Below are 22990 nucleotides of genomic sequence, written 5' to 3'. Positions count from 1 at the left end.
TCTAAGTCCTGAGAAGAACTTCAGAAACACGAGGTCAGAAGCAGCCTGTGGGCAGTATTCCTGGCTGTCAAGGTAGCTAAGGCAGCACAAACACCACCTCCAGCAACAGGTAAATAATAACACACGGGGTATCAGGAAGCATTCTGAGGGACTGCTGGCACTGACTTCAGTGGCTGGGATAAGGCCTTCCTATGTTAATGAAATGCCAGCACTCTCAACCATTACCTTTATGACCACAAAAACATATAATAATAATAATAATAATAATAATGATAATAATCTGAACTACAGTGGAGAGAAGTAGGACATAAAATTTTATTCTGAAATGATCTCTGGCCACAACAATAAAATGTAACAAATATTCACTAGAACAGTCTTAACTCCTGTCATCAGCTGTACAATACATACAGTATCATAAAACTGGCCACTAGGATTAAAACCCACTACAACATCTTTAATGTTAAGTGGCAACAGCAGCATCTCACAGAAAATTATACATACATATATACACAGTCCACATTCAATCGTTTTTCACGTTTTCAGTACACACAGTTGCAGCATATTACAGTCACGTGTCTAAGTCGTTGCCCAATAAAAACCCAAGCTACTGCTTAGACGTAATTGTAGCAGTTCAACCGAGTAATTACAATTTGTAGCACAGATGTACAAGCCCCTAGAAACAATAATTCACAATTTTATTTTTTTTTTTTTTTATTATTTCAATGCTACCATAGCATAAAAATGGGCAATATTCTAATCTTTAATGGCTGGAAAAAAAAAATAAAGAGTTCTTTTTGTACTTACCACAAATATTATCGATGGAAAAAAAGTACTAAAAAATGGAGAGCATTCAATAATGCACACTCTTTCTTAAAGATTCTAATATTGCCCAATGCTACTTATGTCTAAAGTTTCCAACATTCCCATGAAGTCATTTATAACTCCAAACCACCCACCAAGTTAAAAGTGGCTTAAGTGCCTTGCACCCAAATTGTAAAAATCCCTGGCCGCCTTTATAAGAGCCAGGCACGTATAAAAGGAATGCACTTTGGTTCATACCAAATGCCCTGGGATTAAATCACACTATAAAACTAAAGAGTTTGAGGTAAATTTTTACAAATACAGTTGATTTCTGTCTAATGTCACCATAACAGAAATGTACTTAGAAAATAAAAAAATCAATTTGATGTTAAAGTATAACCAATGTGGAAGGGCCATCTTTAACCCCTTAATGAGACGTACTACAAGACCAGAGTGTCCTTTCCACCCTAGCAGTGTGATTGCCTTATTGTTTCTATTAAGGCCTCAGTAATCTACAGGATGTTTTAAGACAGGTATAGCATTTAAAAATAGATTTCAACCCTACTATCCAGTGTTCAAAGGGTTAAAGAGGCCAAGATGCATGCCCTACAACATGGCATTTGGAACAAAAGGCACATTGTTAACACCAAGGGCACAATCCATCTTCTACTGTTGATCTACACATCTTGCATCACTCTGTTGTTCCAATACACTTCATCGGTAATGAACACTCCAGTGGTGCAAGAAACTGAGCCAAGTGAGACTGCAACCAAAGACAAGACAACACTGTGCTATTACTAAATCTGAAAATAGCTCAGACATCTCCAGACAATGGTAACATGTGAGACTAAGCACTGTTTCCAAGCCAACTTCTATCAGCCTAATTATCAGAGCCCTTATCATAAAATCACACCAAAGCAAGAGGCAACATTCCTTCCCCCCCTCCCTCCTTTTTTACAGGTATAAATAAGCTACAATAAAAAGCAGCTACATAACTTAAAAACCTTGATGTAGCTCCTTCTTTATTATAGAGAAAACTCCACTATATCTGGGTTAAAAAAATAGCTCTGCACACTATATTTTGGCCTTAAAGTTTCCGGTAGCATTTATGAAGAAGGTTGGTCATAAATGCGTTATTGGCATTAAGAACTGGTTAGGTGGAAAATTTAGTGGTTTTAGCCTGTTAATGACCCACAAACATTATGAATGTTTTCACCTTCAACTGTCATGAAAGGCAGGAACATGTATCAAGGTTTTCTTTAAAATATAGTAAGTGGGAGGTGATTCTTTTTCCATCCCTAACATTAGTAACCCTACTTCTTAACTTTTGCAGATAGATCTAAGGTAGAAAGGACTGGTAAAGCCAAGTAGTTGGTGGAGGAAGTAAAGAATCCCAGCTACTGTAGAAAAATACACAGTATTGTATTCCCAGTCATGGGAGTCAGTTACGAAAATTAATATATCTCTTTTCCAGACTTAGGATTCACTGACCATAACTTACTGGATATTCATATTCCAAAAGCCACTTCTCTTCGTTGTAGTATTATATTTCATCTTTAACATGATTTCATACATGTTTATATATTGCACTTACACACATTGTATAAAGTTGTGAACACTGAACACTCAATAATTTAATTTGACTAGAGGCAGGAAACACTCTTTTATTAAAAAGAAAGTACTAAAAATGGTTGATTGACGCTCTACTTTTTACAGTTATCAATCAACAAATACTCAGAAACTACTTTTTCTTTAGGTGTTGAGTTTTTGGCAAGAAGTTGAGTGATATGTTTCCTGAGAATCCTGTCATTTCATGTTTATATCCTTCCCCCAGCCTTACATTAAATTAGAAACAAACTAAAACAAACAAACAAACAAAATCAGGCTGTAAGTGGTAAAACTTGATGAACGTGTAGAACTTAAACCGGAAACTTTCTTGGCCTCTTAGGGGACCATGCTTTAAGTGTTTTTAATCATTTGTACACGTAACTTAAGATCTGTGCATATAATGTTTGCTTATAGTAAAGTTACTGAGGTTTTATGCAGCCCATTCTAGTCTCTTGTTGTAACATCCACAAACCCTTCCAGATTATATTCTACTTTCTTTCAAACTCCCTTTTCATATGTTGTTTGAGACATCCAGTGTAGACCACAGCCATTGCATGTGATGAAATATTGGTCTTAGATTTCCAACTATTCCTGTTGAAAACATGCTACAATGCGTGAATATTTCTCAGGTAGGCCTAGACACCTTTCCTCAGTAAAGACCATCTTTCTTCCATGAATACAGTTCAAAGTGAAAAATGAAAAGCCAAACATTAGCACACGCACACGCATGAACAAATCCACACGTATTTCTAACTGCTCCTTCTAAGTCATTTGCAGCTACAAATATCAAAGATCAGTCCAAATTCCAATCATTTAACTTTCCTTTGATACTTTGCCTGTATTAGTAAATATCTAAGATGGTGTCCGTCAATTAAACATCTTTCCAAAGAGGATCTCTGCATTTACAGCTGTGCTAATGACAAGTACTTCTCTACAGAAAAGCATACAATAATATAGTGTTTGTCTCCACATACAGATTTGAACTGAAGTGTAAATGTACCAAAGAGGTCACAATTGCTCAGACAGACAGTCAGAGGAAATATAAACAACCTGTGAAATTCATGTAGCATTAACAGTCTGGAAGTTACAGTATAAAACTGAAAAAAATAAGCACTTCTGTCTGTGTGATTTAGGAAGCAAAGCTGTGTATTAAGAGAGAAAACAGAAGAGGAAAAAAATTGAGAGAAACCCAGTGTGAATGCTCAGTGTTATATACCTGAAAGGAAGTCCAGAATGCTTTGCTTCGCCTGACTTCAGGTTTAAGAAACAACTTTCAGATTTAGAGGAATGGACACACTTCCATTGCCATTCTGAGACTGCCTGTTCTTCAAACTCTAGCACATGGCATGTAAGGTGAAAGTCACTGTAGCCCTAGAAGTTCTTTTTTTTGTTTTTCTGGATTTGATTTTTTTTTTTTTTTTTTTTGCATTATTTTTTGCATTATATTTAAATGTTCATTTAAATCAAAACCATTATTATGAATTAGAGGAAACATTTTGCATCATTACTAAGTGACAGCACTACTTTTTTTCTGGGCTACCATACAGAAAATGACAGTATTTCATGCTGCGGCTCCACTTCAGGTAACTAGTTTACAGGTGCTTCACTGAGTTCTCCTCAGAGTCCAGTCAGACCTAAGTGTTATTGTTTGCAGGATCAAGACCCATACCCGTAAAGTTAGAGTCTTAGAAATTTACCCCAGTTGAAACTTACTATGAAACATGGAAGAGAAAGGTAATACCTTTGACACCACGCTGCAATGCATGACAGTCACGTTGTAACCAGTGGCCAGCCACTGATGTTTATTACTGTGTCACACTAGTTACAGTAAGGCTATTTGTACTGTAGAAGACAAACATTTTAAAAAATAAGTATAAAAACTTAAAGCATTGTCCCCATGTTTTTATAAAAACAAAATCAACATTTCTTACATTTAAAATGAGTGCTGAAAGATACAAATGAATAAAGTTATTGAGCAAATAAAAACGTATATCTGAGCTACTTTTTTTTTCATACAAATAAGGCTCAGCCACATTGTATCTCTCGTATTAACAGCATTGGGTTTTTTAAACTCAGCTAACGAGTTTTGGCAACACTGTTCTTTGCTGAATATTCCCATTGGCATCTGTCATCTGTGCCAAATTAGTCCTCAGTTTTGAAGCTGAGCTTGAAGTCGGAGGTAACTTGGAAATCGACGTTATAGCACCAGTGCTCTCTGTAATTCTCTTTGCTGAGGCCTTCTCCCCAGTTGGAGGCTTCGGCAACCGTCGCCTTAGCCAGGGATGTCGCAAAGCCTGGCTGGGTGTCATTCGGATAGCAGGATCCCATTCTAAACACTGTTTTAAAAAGTCAAGGAACAGGGGATCGTCACACCCCTTTAATGCGTTACCCCATTCTCTGCTCTCTGGTGGGCCACGTAGTTTCCCCCTCCGAGAGCGTCCACCGTTCAGTATTATAGAACCATCAGACAAGGTTGTGATGGTGCAGTAGCGGGGATAACCCTTAGAGCTCACAAAGTTTTTGGCTCGCTTGGATGTATCTAAAAGTTTTGGGGAAGGCATGCCCAACAGCTCAATCATACAAGCCAGCTGGTCTCCTTCATCTTCTCCAGGTAGAAGTGGATAGCCGGTGAGAAGCTCTGCTAGAATACACCCCAAGCTCCACATATCGATGGGCATCCCGTAACGAGCACCAAGGATGACTTCAGGAGCACGATAAAAACGTGACTGAATGTAAGTGTAGACACGCTGATGCTCATAACAACTTGAGCCAAAATCGATCACTTTGATTCCACTTCGGCCCTGTTGCTTCAACAGAATGTTCTCAGGTTTAAGGTCACAGTGAATAATTCTGTTTTTGTGCAAAGCATCCAAGCACTGTAAAATGGAGTGGGCAAACTTGCGGACCAAAGGCAGGCTGAAGCCCTGAAACTTGTTCTTCTTTATTAATTCGTACAGGTTCATGCTCAGCAATTCAAATGTCATGCAGATATGGCTGCGGAATGTGAAGTTTTCCAACATGTGAATAACATTCATGTTGTTATCCTTATCTTGTTTCCGGAGATGCTCCAGAATCCTAATTTCTTCCGCAGCTTGGCGGTGGAAACGCTTTTCATTTCTCACCATTTTTAGTGCCACGTGTTGATGCATCTTGTGATCGTAGGCTTTCACCACCTGCCCAAAGCTTCCTTTCCCTATAACTTTCAGGACTTCATATCTGTATGCAATATGATCGTGGGGTACTTGTATGTACGACCCCTGGTCATCATCATACCCACAATTGTTTGGACCACCAATCACACCTTGCCGCTTCTTTGCATTTGGACCCAGAAAGTATATTTCAGTGTAGCCAAAAATCTCATTATGTTCAAAAGTTGTTAGTTTTTGCATGTATTGCTTCATTGCCTGCTCTGGTGTCATAACAGAGGCTTTCACCTTCCCTGTTCCATCCGTAGATTTTAAAGAGCTGGAGCTCCCTTGTCGCCTGTGAGCACTCTCTGACTGTCTGTCCTGAACCACTGGCAATCCAGATTTGCCTAACGTTGTAAGTCCGTTCGGTTGTGTTGTCAGAACCGTCCTCTTGTTACTATTATCTTCAAACAGTTGTTGAACCTGGATTTGTCCATGGCTACCAACATGGAGGTGCTCATTCATTGTGTGCTTACTGCCTCCAACCTAAAATTGAAAATAAATACACACCCAGTTAACAATAAAGGCATGAATCTTGCTTCATATCAATTATGCAACCCACGATGCTCCCTAAACTGCCTAAAAATTGTGCTATTAGAAGTCAGTTATCTACACAATTTAAAAATACAGCTTTTATACTATGATGCTGCTAGATGCCATTACTTGCTTCAAATACTTGTTTCTCAAATGTCTCTTTCCTGACTCTCTGAAACAATTGCAACAAGAGAGAGCATGGTGTGTTACTCTGATAAGCTAGCAATTCCTCCAAGGAATCTTCAAAGCAACAATCCTGTTACATCAAGCATGCTCAGGGGATATTAAATCAGATCTTCACAGTATCACTTTTATTTATGCTGGAGATGGATATATAATATCTTTATAAGTATAACTTATACAAGTTTTCTTAGCTAAGGCTCTCCTTGTCACCTGTTCTCAGAAATCAAGATTTTAACTTGTTCCAAATTTGCTGAATACCAGAAAGGCCGGGTAAAATTTTAAGCAACAAGGAATGTGCTGTGACATGCACAAGGAGGAAAAGAACCTGGGCCTTTCTGAAGTTCAAGAGATGCCATTCACTGCTTGCAATTGAGACAGTCACTATTTGGCAAAGCATTCAAATCAGTGAAATGTAAGTATATCCTCCAGCACTTTGCCAAGCCAGTCCTGTAATGACTTTTAACCAAGATAAGATCTGGGACCAGATACAGACTTGAATGGAACAAAAATCTCTGCCTTGAAGATCATGCACACAACTTTATTTTAAAGGGATGGAAAGAGTATTAGTTGACAGCAGTTCTTGACAGTTTTCACAAGGGAGAAAAAGCATTCAGCATTTTCAAGCAAAGGAACACTGGAAGTACTGGGGTGTGAAAACAGCTACTGCATGAAACCTGTTACTTTTAAGAAATTTACAAGCATGTATTTGCCACCAAAATAGCTGTCCTTAAAATTCTTCATTTGCTCTCTGTCTGTCTTTTCTGCCTGGTCTTATACAAATGTGGGAAGAATTTTCCTGCTGTCTCTCCAGCTGATTCACCAGCCTTAATATTTATGCCAAATTACTAACCCAAAGTTCACAAATACTCTCAGACAGATGATCAAGCTGGGGTTGAGAGCACATTTAATCTGAACCTTATTTTTTCTATGTAGCTAAGGAAAACACATTCCATGTTCACTTAAGGTTGCTGAAATTAAATCAGAAAATGACAGTTGTATGCTGTGATGAGGCAATGAAATCCATGCTGCAACTGCAGACACACTTGCTAATGAAAAAGCCAGGACTCTAGCATGCTTTTTGCTTCTGTTACGGTATCACTCTGACATGGAAAAAATGTGCTTTTGTAAACCCAGTAACTCATTCCCAAGGAATAGCCAGCTGGACACCAGCTTCACCTTTGAATAATATTTTGAAATTAGCAGCTTTGAAGCTCATGCAGTGTAACAACAAGAGCTCTCAGGACTGTTTCTGCTGAGCTCACTGTTCTTCTGTTTCCATTTTGACTCACGTTGAATAACTGGTCCGTTTTATTTCATCACTGCAGTCAGATTGCACAGTTTATTTGCAGAGCAATTTCTGCTCACGCTCTCAAATTTGATTGATCTCATAGAAAGTGTTACCACACAATGACAATTCAGAGCAAAGGCACTTGCAACATTCAAGCACAGTGAACGTATATGTGGATGTTGACATTAATCGCTTTCCTGGTTTGATGTCCCAAAGCACTGAGAATTAAATCATCAGGGGGACTTAACGAGCCTGTCGTGCCTACAGGGAATTCCTTCAGGTCAGGTTTGAAGAGCACTCCTGCAGCAGTCTCCTGAAGGCTGTCCTGACCCTATTTGCGCAGCAGTGACTGAACAGAAGAGAATTCTGCCCCAAGAACTGCTACACAACGTACTCAGAAGAACCATATCTAGTTGGTAAGATGGGTATAGAGGCTCGGCATGTGTAGGATTGCAGAACTGTGCTAATTCAGAAATGCACAATGAAGCAGCAGAGTAATGCTACGGACTACAAGTACCTAAGCCAGGAAAATCAAATATTACTTCTGCAGCAAAGCAGGCAAACTGTGAGTAGACAATACGAACGTACAGGAAGAAACAGCAGAAGGGAGAAAACTGCTTTTAAGAATTTCTTAGCTCAAGTGCTCATTGACACTTCACATACTGGATTAATTCTTTTTCACTTGTGTCACCTGTTTTCACAGTAACCTATCTTCTGCCCTTCCTAAGCACTGCATGTTTCAATAGATGTACTGCAAGATTCTGTAAACTTCAGTTATTTGTTTTGTATGAGGATTTTGAAGAAAAAAAAAGAAAAAGAAAAAAAAAATGTGTACTCTTAACTGCTGCAGTAGTCTGTTGTTCTTCTCCAAAAAGTATGTTTGCAAACATTTCTCAAGTGTAAACTGTGTACCTCTGCTTCCTTGCCTTCAGGCAGCCTCAGTTTCTCTTTCTACTCAGGTTTTTTTTTTTTGCTTTGCTTTTTTTTTTTTTTTTTTTTTTTCCTTCCAAGCAGCAGAATGAAATCACCAGCATTACCCAGCTTCACCTCAAAGTGACCGGTTTGGCCAGTTTCAGTCAGCTGCTGCTTGGGAATGCAAATGCAGATGCAGACAGTAGCGCTGGTTTTCTTTGTAGATGAAAAAACACTAAATTAGTGCAGGCTCTATTCCAGAACTTGCGGGGGAGATCAGAGCTCATTTTTCTTTCAAAACCCCCACAGGATTTTCAGAGGTTTCAGATGCATCACAGCAACAAATTCAAAATGAGAAAGTGGACCACCATATCTCAGGGTCCTGCGGCAGAGGAATCACCACCTTATCTTCTGTTTCCTATCTGGATGAGCAGAGGGTTGGATTCTCTCCAGACCTTTGCTCTGCAAATCTACTTCTACCTACCGGCTGTCCAAGATTGCTGTCAAGTTCAGGCTTGCACTGTTACAGCTCCACAGGCTTTACTGTTGACGCTGTAAGTTCTATGAACCACAGCTAATGGGCTTGAGAAAGCTACACAGGGCTAAAGCCTTCCTAGTCCCCTATCAAACGGCCCACTGTACACAGAAGCTCTACCACTGTTATCCAGAACCAGAAACCCAAGAGGTTTATGATGCATCTCCCTTCTGCTGATGCACATGGGCCTGTAAATTCCAGAACCAGCAACCTGCAGGCACTTACATACTGTACTTACTACCATATTTTATTGCCTGTGCTTAGATCAGTCTATGCCTTCTAAGATTTACGTATTTGTATAGCACTCATCTTCAAAATCCTACTGATGCATATACACTTCCAAATAGAATGTACTGAAATACTAGCTAAGCTTGAATTCAAAGAACTAATCCTGAATCATCTGGCAACATCCAGTGCAAAACAGAGATGTTACAATGCTTTTTTTTTTTTTCTCTCTAGAGTGTTTCATAATTGGTTTTGAAGATACATGATTTTGCTTTAACTTTAGTTAGCTCAGTTTATGGAAGTAGATGGTTTGCCAGAAACATTCACCTAATTTTAACACAGAGAGAGACACCAGCAAAAACATAATCAGAAATACATATATATATATATATATATATATATATATATATTTCCTTTTTTATCTCCCCAAAAGTAGACTTAAGGGCAGAAATAGTCTACAGTACCATGTCTAGATTACAAAGTTATTACAACATAGTGGTAGCATAAAACTGACTCCATCCTTTTAACAAAGAAGGTAAGCTCCCCTGAGGTACCACTCAGCCAATGCAACGGTCTGTCTCAAAGCCTTCTACAAGAACTACAGTTACTACAGGACATGACAGCAGTGGTCTTTGCAGTACTTGTAGACAGGCCAGTTTCAGCCCCACTGTACCTAACATGCTAGAGGTATACAGTGTCAGGTGTAGCACACTTCGTTGCCTATTCTGTTGACTAGAGCCCGAACAAATGTGAACAAAAGGCCCTTTTTCCTTGATAAATGAATTCAACAGCATTCCTCTGTTCAGAACTAAAAATAGCTGCTAATTAGCACAATAACAATAATGAAGGATTATCATAATGGCTTTATTATGAGTTTGGGTTTTGTACAGCAAGGAAGACTAAGCCCTTGTCCTAAAGAGCTTGTGCTCAACAAGAGCTATAGAAAAACAAACCATATGGATATTTTGCTGCTGTCACACACAGACAACATAAGCTTATTTTTCAAAAGTTAACCTTGGCTTTATATTGCAAATATATCCAGAGACAGAACTATGCTTGAAGAGTGATACTGATTGATAAATTCTTTTCCTCCTGTCTGGACTATGTTGGGCACGTGCAGTGAGCCCAAATACTTCTGGGACACTCCCAAGTTTCATGTACACTGAGATCAAGGACAGTCAGCATGCATTAAACTGAACCTTCATACACTGATGTGTACAAGAGATGTGCTCAGATGGACTGCAGTTGCCCTAGGAAAGTTAGTTGCATACTCCCCCTCCACAGAAGTTTCATAAAGAAAAAAAAGAAACACACAAAGAAACCTAGATACAGCAAAGTCCAGGCCAGGACTGTATACTTACTTCTGCTCAAATACGACAGCGTTTCTGTGGCAGCTTCTTACATGAGAACAGCACAGTGGGCAGGAATTTTCCTTCTTATGTGCTTTAAAGCAGCTGTATACAATAAAAACTTGGAGCAGATCTTTGGGTAACAGGGTGTGGGATTCTCTGTTGCATTATCAAGTAATTCTATTATTTAATTTTAAGTTTAAGACTAAATGATGCAAAAGTATATAAGTGGATACTCATCATTGGTGGCAAAAGAACACAGCCCTGACTGCAGGAAAATCTTGGAAAGGCCTTGAAGAAAGAGGGCACTGAATCAGGCACTGTAAATGGGCTGTTGTTACAGCCCTAGACAGGAGGAGAAAAAGATTAAGATGGCTTTACTACAAGGGAAACAGGAAGAGTGCAGAACGCAAGGATATGTGCCAAATAAGAAAGAACAGAGATGGAGGTAGGCAGGAGACAAAAGTCTGGGAGAGAGACTCACAGACGGGTGGGGATTTACACAAGCAGAGCAGCAGGCAAGCAAGATAAATCTCTACTGCAGTATGTCAAGTGGCTGCAAGAACACTGTAATGAAACAAGAAAGAGTGAACAGGAAAAGCTTCCAGTCATCAAAGCAGAAACTTAAGGCTTCAAAAGAGAAAGCAATGACTTGCAAAGGAAAACGAGAAGGACAAGAGGTTGGAAAAGAGTTCACGTTTTCCATCACAAGCATCCAAAAAGATAAAGTCAAAGATGGAAACAGACAAGAAAAAGCCTAGGATGAAGCCACGGATTTTTGAAAACAAACAAAACCTTTCCCTGGTACAATACACAATAGTCTGCTTAGCAACAAAGGTTGCTGTGATTGCAAAGACTGCAGCCAAAACGTCTGCCCCGTTGTGTGAAGCCTGTGTAAGACAGCACCTCCCTGCTTCTCCCTCCATGTTCCTCCATGCTCCTGCAATCTGCCAAACAACTCAGCTACACTAAAGAGCAGGAATCAATAGGTTTGCTAGAGGCAGGATTATACAGCTGCTGCAAGAAATAGGACAAGTAGTGGACTTCTCCATCTGAACTACAAAAAAAACTTCTTGGCTTAGCCAAAAATTTCTCTTCCACCACAGTGTCCCTTCACAATTAGTGTACACACAACGCACACGTGTGTGGGCAGCCATGGGAAATTTAACCACCTAAGTAAACCATGCCTTCTGAAAGTCTGCAACACCAAAGAGAAATATTCATTTTGTATTTTAGCTAGTGGAGAAGTTGCAAAGAAACAACAGGGTTGAAAACAGGTTAAGTGAATGAATACAGAGGAAGAAAATGGTTTAAGAAAACTGAAATGTTTATTTTTAAATACATTTCATTTGAGGAAGTAGTGGGTAAAACCAATAGTTTCAGTCAGTGTCAGCTGAGGTCAGCAGGCCTGAAGTTTATAGAACGCTCCCACACCATATATAACCATTGTTTTAGGTTAAAATCCAGCATTCTGATGTCACATCTGAGCCTTACCACAAAGAGTTATGTTAGGCAACCACAAAATAATAACCTACAAAATTCAGCGAGCCAGTCGGAGGTATTTCTGTAATAGCACTCAAGGTAAAATAAAGACTGAGGAGTAGAATCTGTGTCACAAAGGCACAGCAGAGTCTGCAGCAATCAGAACCCAGAGGGATTTGAATCACAGAATCACAGAACGGCCAGGGTTGGAAGGGACCTCGAGGATCATGAATTTCCAACCCCCCTGCCACACGCAGGGCCACCAAGCTGCCCATTTAATACTAGACCAAAACACAGCCGTATAATGAAATTATAATTGAAACACAGTGGTAAAATGCTTGCTCATCTTTCTAAGCTTCCGTAACTATTTTGTCTATATGTCTGCATCTATCCACAGGCACATATATGCTATATACAACATATGCGTACATACAGGATGATACATTTATAAAAATACTGGAAACAGAAATGCAATGCTCAAATATTCCTTGCACGCTTTCATAAAGACTTCATCTTTATGCACGTACATATATACAGTGTATGTAGATAGATATATAATACACACACAAACGTATCTATAAAAATACCATGGTTCTGTGCTTCCAAAATTAGTCAGCAGTCCCAGATAGACGACTGGACCGCTGGGCTTTCACAGATTCTAAATTAAGTCTGGGCTTTGTCACACATCAGCCCCTGCTATTAGTGGGGCCCATCTGAATGTGCATTTTCACAATCCATACCCAGAAAATAAAATGATTATTTTCTAGCTTAAAAGAAAAAGTAGACCACTTTCTCACCTCTCAAATCAACCGGCACTTAACTGGAGTGCAAATGTGCAAAAACCTACCTTTGGCAGTAACAAACAATTCAGACATATATCCTAGCTACATAAAAACACAGTGATGTTGACCTCAAGTATGCAGCTCCACCTTAAATTTGCAGAATATTCATCATTCCTCTTGAAAACACCCTACATAGACTTGCATTTTTTTTCTAATTTAAGCCAATTCTTTCTGTAACTGGATTTGAATAAGATGCTTTTACCCCGAAGCTATATAGAAAGTCACTGAAACACTAATATCTACATGCATAGTTTCACCTTCCACTAGCCCATAATCACATTACCGTTTAAAGCTCTGCCATATGTTTACAAAGATAGTACGTGAGCATCCGTGGAGAACTCATTAATTCTAAGCCAAGTATGCCATCAATGCTTTTCAGGGTCACTACGAATTTTTTCATCATTTAAAAGGAAATGTATGCAATAAAAATTTCAGATATTTTGCATTAACACGACAGCACACAGCCCCCTCTGTCTACCCCATCATGCCTTCAGGACAGAGATACTCTCTCTCATCCATATATAGTGGCATACTCGGGAAGTTCCATTCCTAGTAGATTAACCGGGAGGGGGAGATAATGTGAGATATCACAGAACCGGAAAATAACATCCTTTACATAGCATCGGTGCTTATTTCTTTAGGTAAACTACCGCAGCAATAAAGTCAGATTCGTCCAATCGTCGCCCCTGAGTACAACGACAGCTGTTTCCAGGGAAGACGGCTATCGGCCTGAGCTAATCAGAGACATCAGGGGAGAGCAGCCTTCATCTCTCTCCACGGCTCACGCGACCCTTTAATCGCAGTGACTAACCTCATTGCCGAAATAATGTCAACCCCAAAAAGGCATTTGCCAGAACAGCTCCTCGGTGCCTGTGCACAAGATCTGATTTGTTACCGACAACGAGACGTAAAGCTGAGCGAAGCGGGGCCGCAGGGAGGGGGAGCCGCTCCGCAGCACGGTTACGGGCTGCTTACAGGTTACAGCCCCGCAAACCACACGCTCCTCCGCTCCGAGTTTGCAGAACCAACCCCGAGCGCCCCGCGGGACGGGACAGGCGGCGGCGCCCCGTGGATCCCCCCCAGCCACTGCCACCACCACCATCACACCGCCACCCCGACCCCTTCCCAGCGCCTGGGCTCACCGTGTGGGAGGCGTTGCTGGCCCTGAGCGGCGGCAATGCGAGCGGCGAAGGCGGGCCGGTCCCAGCTCCTGCCCGGGATACCCCGGCTCCGGCGCCCGGGGAAGACTGCAGCGGACGGCCGCCGTCCCCTGCCCTGCCTGCGGAGAGCAGAGGGATGAGCTCGGAGGGCGGCGGCGATCCCTCGCCGCCCCGTCCCGCTTCGGGCAGAAGCCATCGGAAGCCGATGGCCACCGCGGCCCCGCACTCGCACCGACCGCCGGAACCCCCCCGCCGCTCCCCCCGCCCCGGGCCGCAGCATTGTTCCGGCCCCGCGGCGCCCGGTCCGCTCCTTACCGGCCGGGTAGGCAGCGCCGGCGGCGGCGCTCGCTGAGGGCTTCTTGGTTAACATGGCCGCTGGAGAGGAGGGAGAGGAAAATGCATGTCAGGGCGGCTCTCCTCCGCTTCTCCTCGGCCTCTCTGGGCGGCGGCTGCCTCTCCTCGCCGATCAGCTACACCCGGCGCCCGACGCGTCCTCCGCCGCATCCCCCCGGCCCCGGGCCGGCAGGACACAGCCTCCCTCGGCCCGCCGTCTCCTCCCGCCGCAGCTGCAGCCGCAGCAGCCGCGCCGCCGCCGCAGCCCCCGGCCCAAGCTCATCACCTCCCCCGCCCCCGCCCCGGTCGCCCCGGTCCCCTCGCGCGGAGGAGGGGGCGGCAGAAGGCGGCCGGACAGGGCCCTCCTCCTCGGGCGGCGGAACGAGAACAAACAGCGCACGGAGGGGCAGCGCCCGCCCCGCCGGCCGCCTCCCTCGCTCCGCTCCTCCCCGCCGCCGCGCCCCCCCTCCGCCCCCCCGCGTCCCCGTGCGCTCTCCGCGTCCGCCCGCACTTCGCCTCGGCCCGCTCCGCGCGGGCGCCCGGTGGCGACGCGCCCGGTTCCGCCACCGTCGCCGCCCGGCAACCGCCCAACGGCCGCCCGCAGGGGGTGGGGTAAGGGGGCCGAGCCGTTGGTCGCCCCCGGGGCCACAGCCATCTTGGGGTCACCGCGACTGCGGGAGGACAAAGGTGGCACCGCGGGCGGTGGGAGGGTCGGTGCGAGGGGATCGAAACTTAAACATGGCGATGCCTTGAGAGAGCGCCGGGCGGCGGGCCGGAGCAGCCCCGTGCCCCTAGCCGGAGGGAGGGAGCGCGGTGGGGGCAGTTACGGCCCCTGCTCTGCGCGCCTCGTGGAGTACAATGCTTTGAATTCCTGGTTTGTCAGCTTGAACGTCACGAGAGCCAAAAATAGATAGCTGAACATTTGCTCAGCCCGGGACGGCGTCGAAATGAACTCTCCTGCCTACGCTCAACCCTTTTGGAAATCTGTTCGGATCGCGTATATTTTCACTTCTGAAGCAGCCGGTGGGTCTGCAGGCAGACCTCTCTTCATCCCCTGCCACAGAGAAAGGCAGAAAAATAAATCTCCCTTTTCCCTATGCCTGAGGAAAAGAATTCCATCCCTGCAGCCAGAGAGGAAGACTTTGCCTTTTCCAGTACCACAGAAAAATGTGTAAACAAAGACATTTCCTGTGCTGGTACAAAGAAATAAACACTTTCCCCAGCCCCTCCTGTCGCAGAGAGAAAACAATCCTACCTTTTCCCGCCCACACCCTCCCAAGCTTTTCCCTTCCCTGCAGCAGAAGACAAGCTTTGTTTCCCACTATAACCCCCAGATGTACCCAGACACCACAAATTTCCCTTCACTGTCAGGGCTATAAGTGCTGTTTTCTGGTATCTCTTGGTATTTTCCCATTCTTTTTACTAACAGCACATGTGCATCAAAAGTATCTAAATAACTTGCAGCATCAGTGTTCCTTGGGAACATTCAGGGACTGGAGGAGGAAAAGGTACTTTTTCTGGCTATCCTGAGGAAGGGAAGGTGAACAGCCTTGGTCACATTCCAGCTAGATAAGAAAAACTGAAGTTGATGTCAATTAATCTCTTCAGAGGGCTTGCAGTATTTCTTACTACACCATCTTAAAGGATGTGTGTCTCTGACTGTGAAACCACAGACATCTTCATGCATGTTCTGGGATTAGTTACACCTAAACATCAAGATAAGAGAAAGCCTGCAACCTGTTTCAAACCCCTTCCAGTCAGGTACACCATTCACAATTTGCTTTACACGATTTGTTCGAGCAACCTTCAGCTACTATGAAAAATATGTGAAAAACTGAGTTTGTCATGTAATAAACAACCTCTTAATTAAGTCAGTGGGAACACATTGCATTGGTACCTGTCCAGCTATTGCCTTTCTAAAGCTGTGTGCATGGTAAGCTTTCAGCATCAAGTCTTTAAGCCTTTGGCCTGCCTAGTTGCCTCCCTCTTTTTTCTCATTTCCCATCTGCAGTCCATTCTGGCATCTGCTATCAAGGATTGTACTACCTGATAGAGTCTGGAGGGAAACTCAGAAGGAGGGCAAAGCCCTCTTGATTCCCCCAAATGTAATACAAGAAGCTTCAATTAAAAAGCCTCTTCCATGCAGGATTTAGGTTTACAAAGAGGAAGAACATGCTAATTTAATTTTAAAATACCTAGGCTGCAAATACCAATGTCTTTAACAGCCTTCTGCAAAACCATAGACACAGACCTGGGAAAAAAATAATAATAAAAAAAAGCCTACATACTCAAAGACAAATCAAAGATTAATTTTTTTCATTCCAAGTTATGCTCAGGAATCTGAAGTATGTCTTGCTGAGTGGCCACAAAACTTTCTTCTTTTTGATACTGGCCAACTGAACGTATCAGCACTTTCCAGACCATTGCTACTTGTAGATGAGTTCAACAGACGTTAGTTCCCAGGGCAGAAACATTTATTAGACACCTGGCAGGAGAATGCGTACAGTGCTGAGAAGTTGGAGGGCGAAGTGAATGAGGGTTTTCTTGATCCATTTTCCTGCCACCTCAGCTTTTATCACCCAGGAGTGTGAACTGATACCTAATGACAGAAAACCAGTCTTCCCTTTCTTGGAAATAAATGCACTGAGTATTGATGAGTGTTGGACTGTGTGCAAGTGTCTTGTAAAGTTGTGTTGTCAACACACTTGTTTTTAAGAGAAATAATTTTTAAATAGTTTTTTTCCAGACTGGCACCTAAGCAGCCCCACAGATGGGAAGGTGCTACATCAGCCAGACGCAGGTTGTTCACCACAGTGGCCACCTGAAGAAGAGGGGGAAGGAGCTGGGCTGCAGGTGGGATCACAAAGCTGCTCACTGCAAGGGAAAAGCAAGAAAGCATCTGTCCTGATGAGGCTTAAGGTGGGCTGTTACGGGTGTTGCCTTCTGGTGATAAACTGTACAAACCATTCTAGAACAAAACTGAGCAATGCTCGGTAAAAATAAAGTGTTTAAATCGCAGCCATTGAATGTAAGAATTAAAATTCAATTAAAAAAAGAAGAAGAAGAAGAAGAAAAGAACCAAAATAGTCTAGAACAAAACATCATATCTGTAAAGCTTTATCTAACAGTATTCCTGCCCACATAGTACATTAAAATGCATTATTGAAGATAATACACTAGTACAGTGAGAAGTACAGAGCATGCTGTGTTTCATGTGCTCTGCCTTGATTAAGGCTCTGCCTTGTGACCGAGATATAATAATTCCAAGCAAACTGTGAAGGGTCAGCAAGGTCTGCTTTGCCAGAGTGCCTTGGGACACAGTTCGTATGTAATTGTCCTATTAGTGTGCTGCATCACAGAATCATAGAATCATAAAGGTTGGAAAAGACCACTGAGAGCATCTAGTCCAGCTGTCCGCCTATCAGCACCATGCCCACTAAACCATGGCCTTCAGTGCCACATCTACCTCCAGGTACAGTGACTCCACCACTTCTCTGGGCAGCCTGTTCCAATGCCTTACCACTTTTTCTGAGAACAAATTTTTTCTAATATCCAACCTGAACCTCCTAAGCATCACGGTGAATTTCCCCCACCCCCACCCCCACCCCCTCCAGCCATGTCAATCTTTTTACCTCTCTAAGGTGATGCTGATTAGAGTTTAATTATATGGGGCTTTGGTATGCAGTGAGGGAAGAGAATTTGGCCAGTCAGTCACCTGGCATCTTCACTGCTGTGGTATTAGCAAATACTTGTGTGGTCAGCCACCAGGGAATTCCTGGCAGCCATGCGTATCCAAAGCTCAGATGATGACTTTGGGGGCTCCCACAGTGACGGATGCAGCAGGTACTCAGCAGCTTGGCATGCTCTGAGTGTTCTCACCTGGCACAGGTAGCTATTTTGGTTGTAGATAAATGACAAGCAGACTGAGCAAATGCAAGGCTACTCAAAAATATGATGGGCATGGAGGAGGTGGGGAAAAAATATTCTGGTGTACAACACAGAAAGTCTTGCCTCTTTTTTTTTTTTTTTTTTCCACAGGCCTTGCATTCTGAGCTTGAAATATTAAAGCACTTAGGATATGTCTCACCATCAATTAAAGATAGGTCCAAGCATGTTCTCTCAGCCAGTAATCTGTATTTTGAAAGAAAACCCTTAAGCCTAGTGAGTGGTTGCCTCAGAAGGGCCTGAACATAATCGGCACCAGAGTCTCGTTAATGTGTTGTGGATAATTTGGGCATGAGCAGGGCTGAATATACAACAATGTGGTCTTTCAGCAAATCAAGCTGAGCACAGCATAGGCACTTGAGAACCAAAATACTGCAATCTACTAATGCAAACAGTACAGATGGGAAGCACACAGGTAGGGGCTCAGCTAGCACTCAGACTTGCTCTTCACTGCATGGTACACCAGTAAGGCTTGCAACTCCTCCCTCTCTCCTCCCTCTGCAGAAAAAAAATCCCAGCACAACCTGGAACTTAAAATGAAATTGTATTTCAATAATAAAAAAATGGTTATTCAGAGCAAGAGTGCAGAGAATCACTGCCACAAGTCAAGCAGAGAATCACTGCTAGTACATATTCATATTGACATGAGTATATGTGAAGCTAAACCGTTTTGCTGGGTTCAGATTTGTGTTGGCCTTTATTTCAGTGTATGTTCTGTTATGGCTAAGCTTTATTCTGTGCTCAGAGATTTGCTCTTTCTGCTGTTGACAAACATGTAAGTCACTACATCTACTGCAACACTAAAACAAGAAATGGTGTTTTATCGGTCAGTGAAGATACTCTGATCTGAAAGCATATGGTAGTTTTTTATTCTTACGCTAATGCAGCTACTTTGCAGGAAATTATCTCACAATATATTTGTATTTCACTGCTGGTAAATTACACATTAAGGAAAATGTTTTCCCTTTTCCCCAGACCATGCCAAGGTTTCTAAGTGTCTATATTATTTATTTTCTATATCCTTTCTGGATTCTTTTAATATTAATATTCGTTAGAACATTATTCCTTTGTGTAAACTCGCAGCACACATAATGGGAGGAAAAGGTTCTTGTTTTCCATTCTTGTACAGCCAAAGCAATCCTGATGGAGGCAGTGAAGTGGCATTAATACAAAACCAATCTCAGGAAAAAGCCTAATGGTGGCTGATTCTTTTTAGTCACTGACACACTCCTGTATGCACCCAGAAAAAAAGTAAACCTTTGGAACAAGAAAGGAAGGAAATATACATGCCATCTGCTCTTCCTGTGTGGACCCTTCCACCCCACCTGTGAAGCTCCCCCACTCCCCCAGCTATGCAAAGAAGGAAGACGTGAGAAGGGCAAAGATATCATTTAGAACTGCTGGCTCTTGCTCAAGTGTTGGTCTTTCCTGAAGAAATCTTATAAAAATAACTGTCACTGCAAGATTACTACGCAGTTGATCATTAGGATTTCTACCAAACTATTTGGGAGAGAAACTACAAGGTTATTAAACCCCATTTCATTCTCTGAATTTGGCTTCCTTTCCTAATCACCTTGAAGATCAATACAGAAACTCAGTGTAATCCTTCACATGCTTATTGTGGGCATTTCAAATGTGTCTGTTCACACACAGGCTTAGTCCTGGCTGTTGAAACTCTGGTAACCTTTGCTCATGCAATTCCACATGTAAAACTGTAAGACACCATTAAAGGCTTTATGGCAGCCAGTTACTCTCCACAGCAGCGTTTTATTGAAACTGAGACTTCATTCCATCAGATTCTGAGAGATTTCAACTCTCTGGTGACAGGGAGCCCAGTATCTCATAGGGTGCACTGAAATTGAGAAATTACATATCTCACTCAGTTGCAACAAAGCTTATTAATAGCATTAAATCACCACTCCACAAAAGTACAAAAATGAGACGTAATTAAAAGATAATGGGCCAGATGAACTCTGAATCAGAAGAAAGAAAAAAATAGCTAAATTCTTTTCCTCACCTAGGCTTTCACTGGGCAGAATATATTAATATTAAAAGGAAAATGAATCATTAAGTTGATGTCCCAGGGCCCGAGTGTCATATTATTAACTAGTATAATCTACTGTCAGGATTTACGTGGTGATTTTTGAGTTAAACCATGTGCCACCTGCTGAAAAGCAAATTTAAGGCTACATGCTGGGAAAGAACTTTCTCATTAAAATATAATCAGGGTTTGTTAGGGCAACAAGAACTGACCTGATGTACTTAGTTAAACCGAGCTCTCCTCAAGCTGGGAGCTGAAGGTATCAGACAGCTGTGAAGAGTTCTTCTGTTCCCCATTTCACAGGGTGCAAGCCCCACACTGACTCACTGTGGGAAAGGCAGACAATGTCTATTGAACGTGTGTAGTAAGAGAGGCTCTACCCATGCTTCCTAAGGATAGGATGCACTATAGTTACAATACTTCCATAATGAGCCTTAGAATTGCTCAGAGAATCACATCTCAAAAATGTGAGAAGTATTTCAAGGGGTCGTGGTTGCAGTGATATTTGAGCAACATTAAGGGATGTGCAAGCATATATTTACACTGGGGGGGGGGGAAGTTAAGAGTGAACTCCCTAATAATTTCCACTGTACCTCACTATGGGTCCTTTGGTCTGAAAATACCCTAAGCCACCTGATCCCTCACTTAGACTGCTGGGTGAATACTTGGTGACTGTGTACGTATTCAGGTGTGAAGATGGAAGGAAGTAAAACGGCAAATACGTGATGTGAGAACAAAATGAAAGATTTAACTCACTATTATCATTTGTAATCTCCTTCCAAAGGAATAAATACACACATTAATACACAAGCAGTTCACTATTAATTCAGAAAATTGCAATATAAAAGCACTCTATAATTTGGAAAATAAACAAAGGAGAATTCCCATAGATGTTCTACAAATAGAGAAAAAGAAGAAGGAGGCCCAAGGGAACTCTTCTGTACGTGTGCTACTTTACTCATGAAATTAATCCCAGAGACTTCAAAAGGACCATTCACAAATAGTTCCACCTGTGATGAGGATTCAGGCTTTAAATTAGGGAACAAATTATTTTCTTAGCTCTGAACTTATTTTTAATTTGCAGAAAGGTAGGAGTTGCTAATTATACGTAAGTCCTTATAAACTGAGATTTAATTACATACAAAAATGGATAATGCTAAACATTTGGGGGTACATCTAAAGTGGCTAACTCATACAAGGCAGTTATTGGGGCAGAAAAATAGCTGCCTGTGCTCATTCCAGTGCTTGGAAATCTATGCTGTAAGGAGATGTTAAAGCAAACAGGCGCGAGCCACAGATATCTGGAGTAGCCCTGAGACTTCACCCTCCAATCTACAAAGATAGTCAACTCAGGAATATCTCCTAGAGGTACTACCTGAATATTCTTTCAGTGAAAATGTTGCTGTCATCACAGACTCCCCTTCTGTACAGTAGGCTAATGGCAAAAGAACTAATTTGGGAAAGGTCAGTGCCGCTCTGTCCTTCAGCTTCTGAAGTTGTGCAATAAGCTACAAGCTTCTGCATCTGCAAAGAGGAATTCAGGACTCACTGGGCCAGAGATACGATGAGTTACAGAACAGAAATTAAAAAAGAAAAAAAAGACTATTACTGTGACATAATAGAGGGGAAGTTTTTTTAAAAAAATCTTTTTGGAACATTGCATACAGCACAATCACATTCTGTCTTTCCAGTCAAGCAATGTGCAGCCTTTGTCAGGGTTTGGAACCAGAATGAGTATTTTCAAATAGGTTTGAGGCTCAGTTTGTAAAGGCTAACGATCCATTTGTGTAAACAGAAAACACACAGAAACACAGGCAGTAAATATCTCAGAGAGAGGAAGTCAATATACAGACAAAATAAAAAAAGATTACGGAAAGCAACATAAAAAGGGCGAAACTGTAAAGCAATTATCATTATCATTTTTTACTTTCTAGCATTAGCTTCCTGGTATGGTAGTGTGACCTTTGTCTTTTTCTGTCTGCTCAGTGCTGTTTCCACTTACGCTGTCATGTCCTAAGCCAACTTTTTGCTTACGACTTCTTATTGTCTGTTAGCTTTCTTAGCATTGTCTTTTGGCTAATGAGGAGTCTGTGGGTCCTCGTGGTCCCTCTCTCACCATATTGTGCCACCATGGGGCTGCTCCTGTCTAGGAGTCAGAGTGGGTAAAGACTGGAGTCCTCCTGTCTGTGGGGCATCCACTGGAAAAAGGAGAGCTGGAGGCATGAGAGGAGGTCTGGGCATGACTGGTGGGCTTAAGTGTGCTGAAGAAAGATTCAGGGTAATTGTGAGAATGAAAATAGCTCACCATTCCTCAGTTTCTTCCCTGGGGGCTGTGGCTTACCCCTGTAGCTGCAAAATTTTTGCCTGAGGTCTTTACCTCATGAAAGCAGCTGCAAAACAAGGAAACCTCAAGGAATGGGCACCTTGCTAGTGGCAGCATCTGGGTGAGAGATGTGGGACCCTGACAGGTATATTAAAGAAGAAAAACAAAATTGCTAATAAGTTTACTTCTTGAAAGCTCGTTTTTGTCAAATTTTGTTCAATCCATATTTTATTTTATCCTA

At 42.3% G+C, this 22990-nt stretch overlaps 1 protein-coding gene across 2 annotated transcripts; it reads right to left on the bottom strand.

Moving 5' to 3' along the window:
- Positions 1-301: 301 nt before the first annotated feature.
- DYRK2 (dual specificity tyrosine phosphorylation regulated kinase 2) lies at positions 302-14610 on the bottom strand. 2 transcript variants are annotated; one of them, XM_042816121.1, is made up of 3 exons: positions 14423-14610; positions 14090-14226; positions 302-6083 (listed from the first exon to the last, which is right to left on the bottom strand). In XM_042816121.1, the coding sequence occupies exons 1-3, from the start codon at positions 14475-14477 to the stop codon at positions 4482-4484; spliced, it is 1794 nt and encodes a 597-aa protein (XP_042672055.1). In that variant the 5' UTR covers positions 14478-14610; the 3' UTR covers positions 302-4481. The 2 variants fall into 2 exon arrangements, with proteins under 2 accessions (XP_042672055.1, XP_042672056.1); XM_042816122.1 differs by lacking the exon at positions 14090-14226 and having other exon boundaries at positions 14423-14608.
- Positions 14611-22990: the final 8380 nt, after the last annotated feature.

The sequence above is a fragment of the Centrocercus urophasianus genome, unplaced genomic scaffold (genome assembly GCF_019232065.1).
Source record: "Centrocercus urophasianus isolate 14NV4802_14NV808 unplaced genomic scaffold, USGS_Curo_1.0 seq_15, whole genome shotgun sequence".
Taxonomy (NCBI): Eukaryota; Metazoa; Chordata; class Aves; order Galliformes; family Phasianidae; genus Centrocercus; species Centrocercus urophasianus.
Note: the sequence above shows the minus strand (reverse complement) of the source record. Positions and strands in the feature narration are given on the sequence as shown.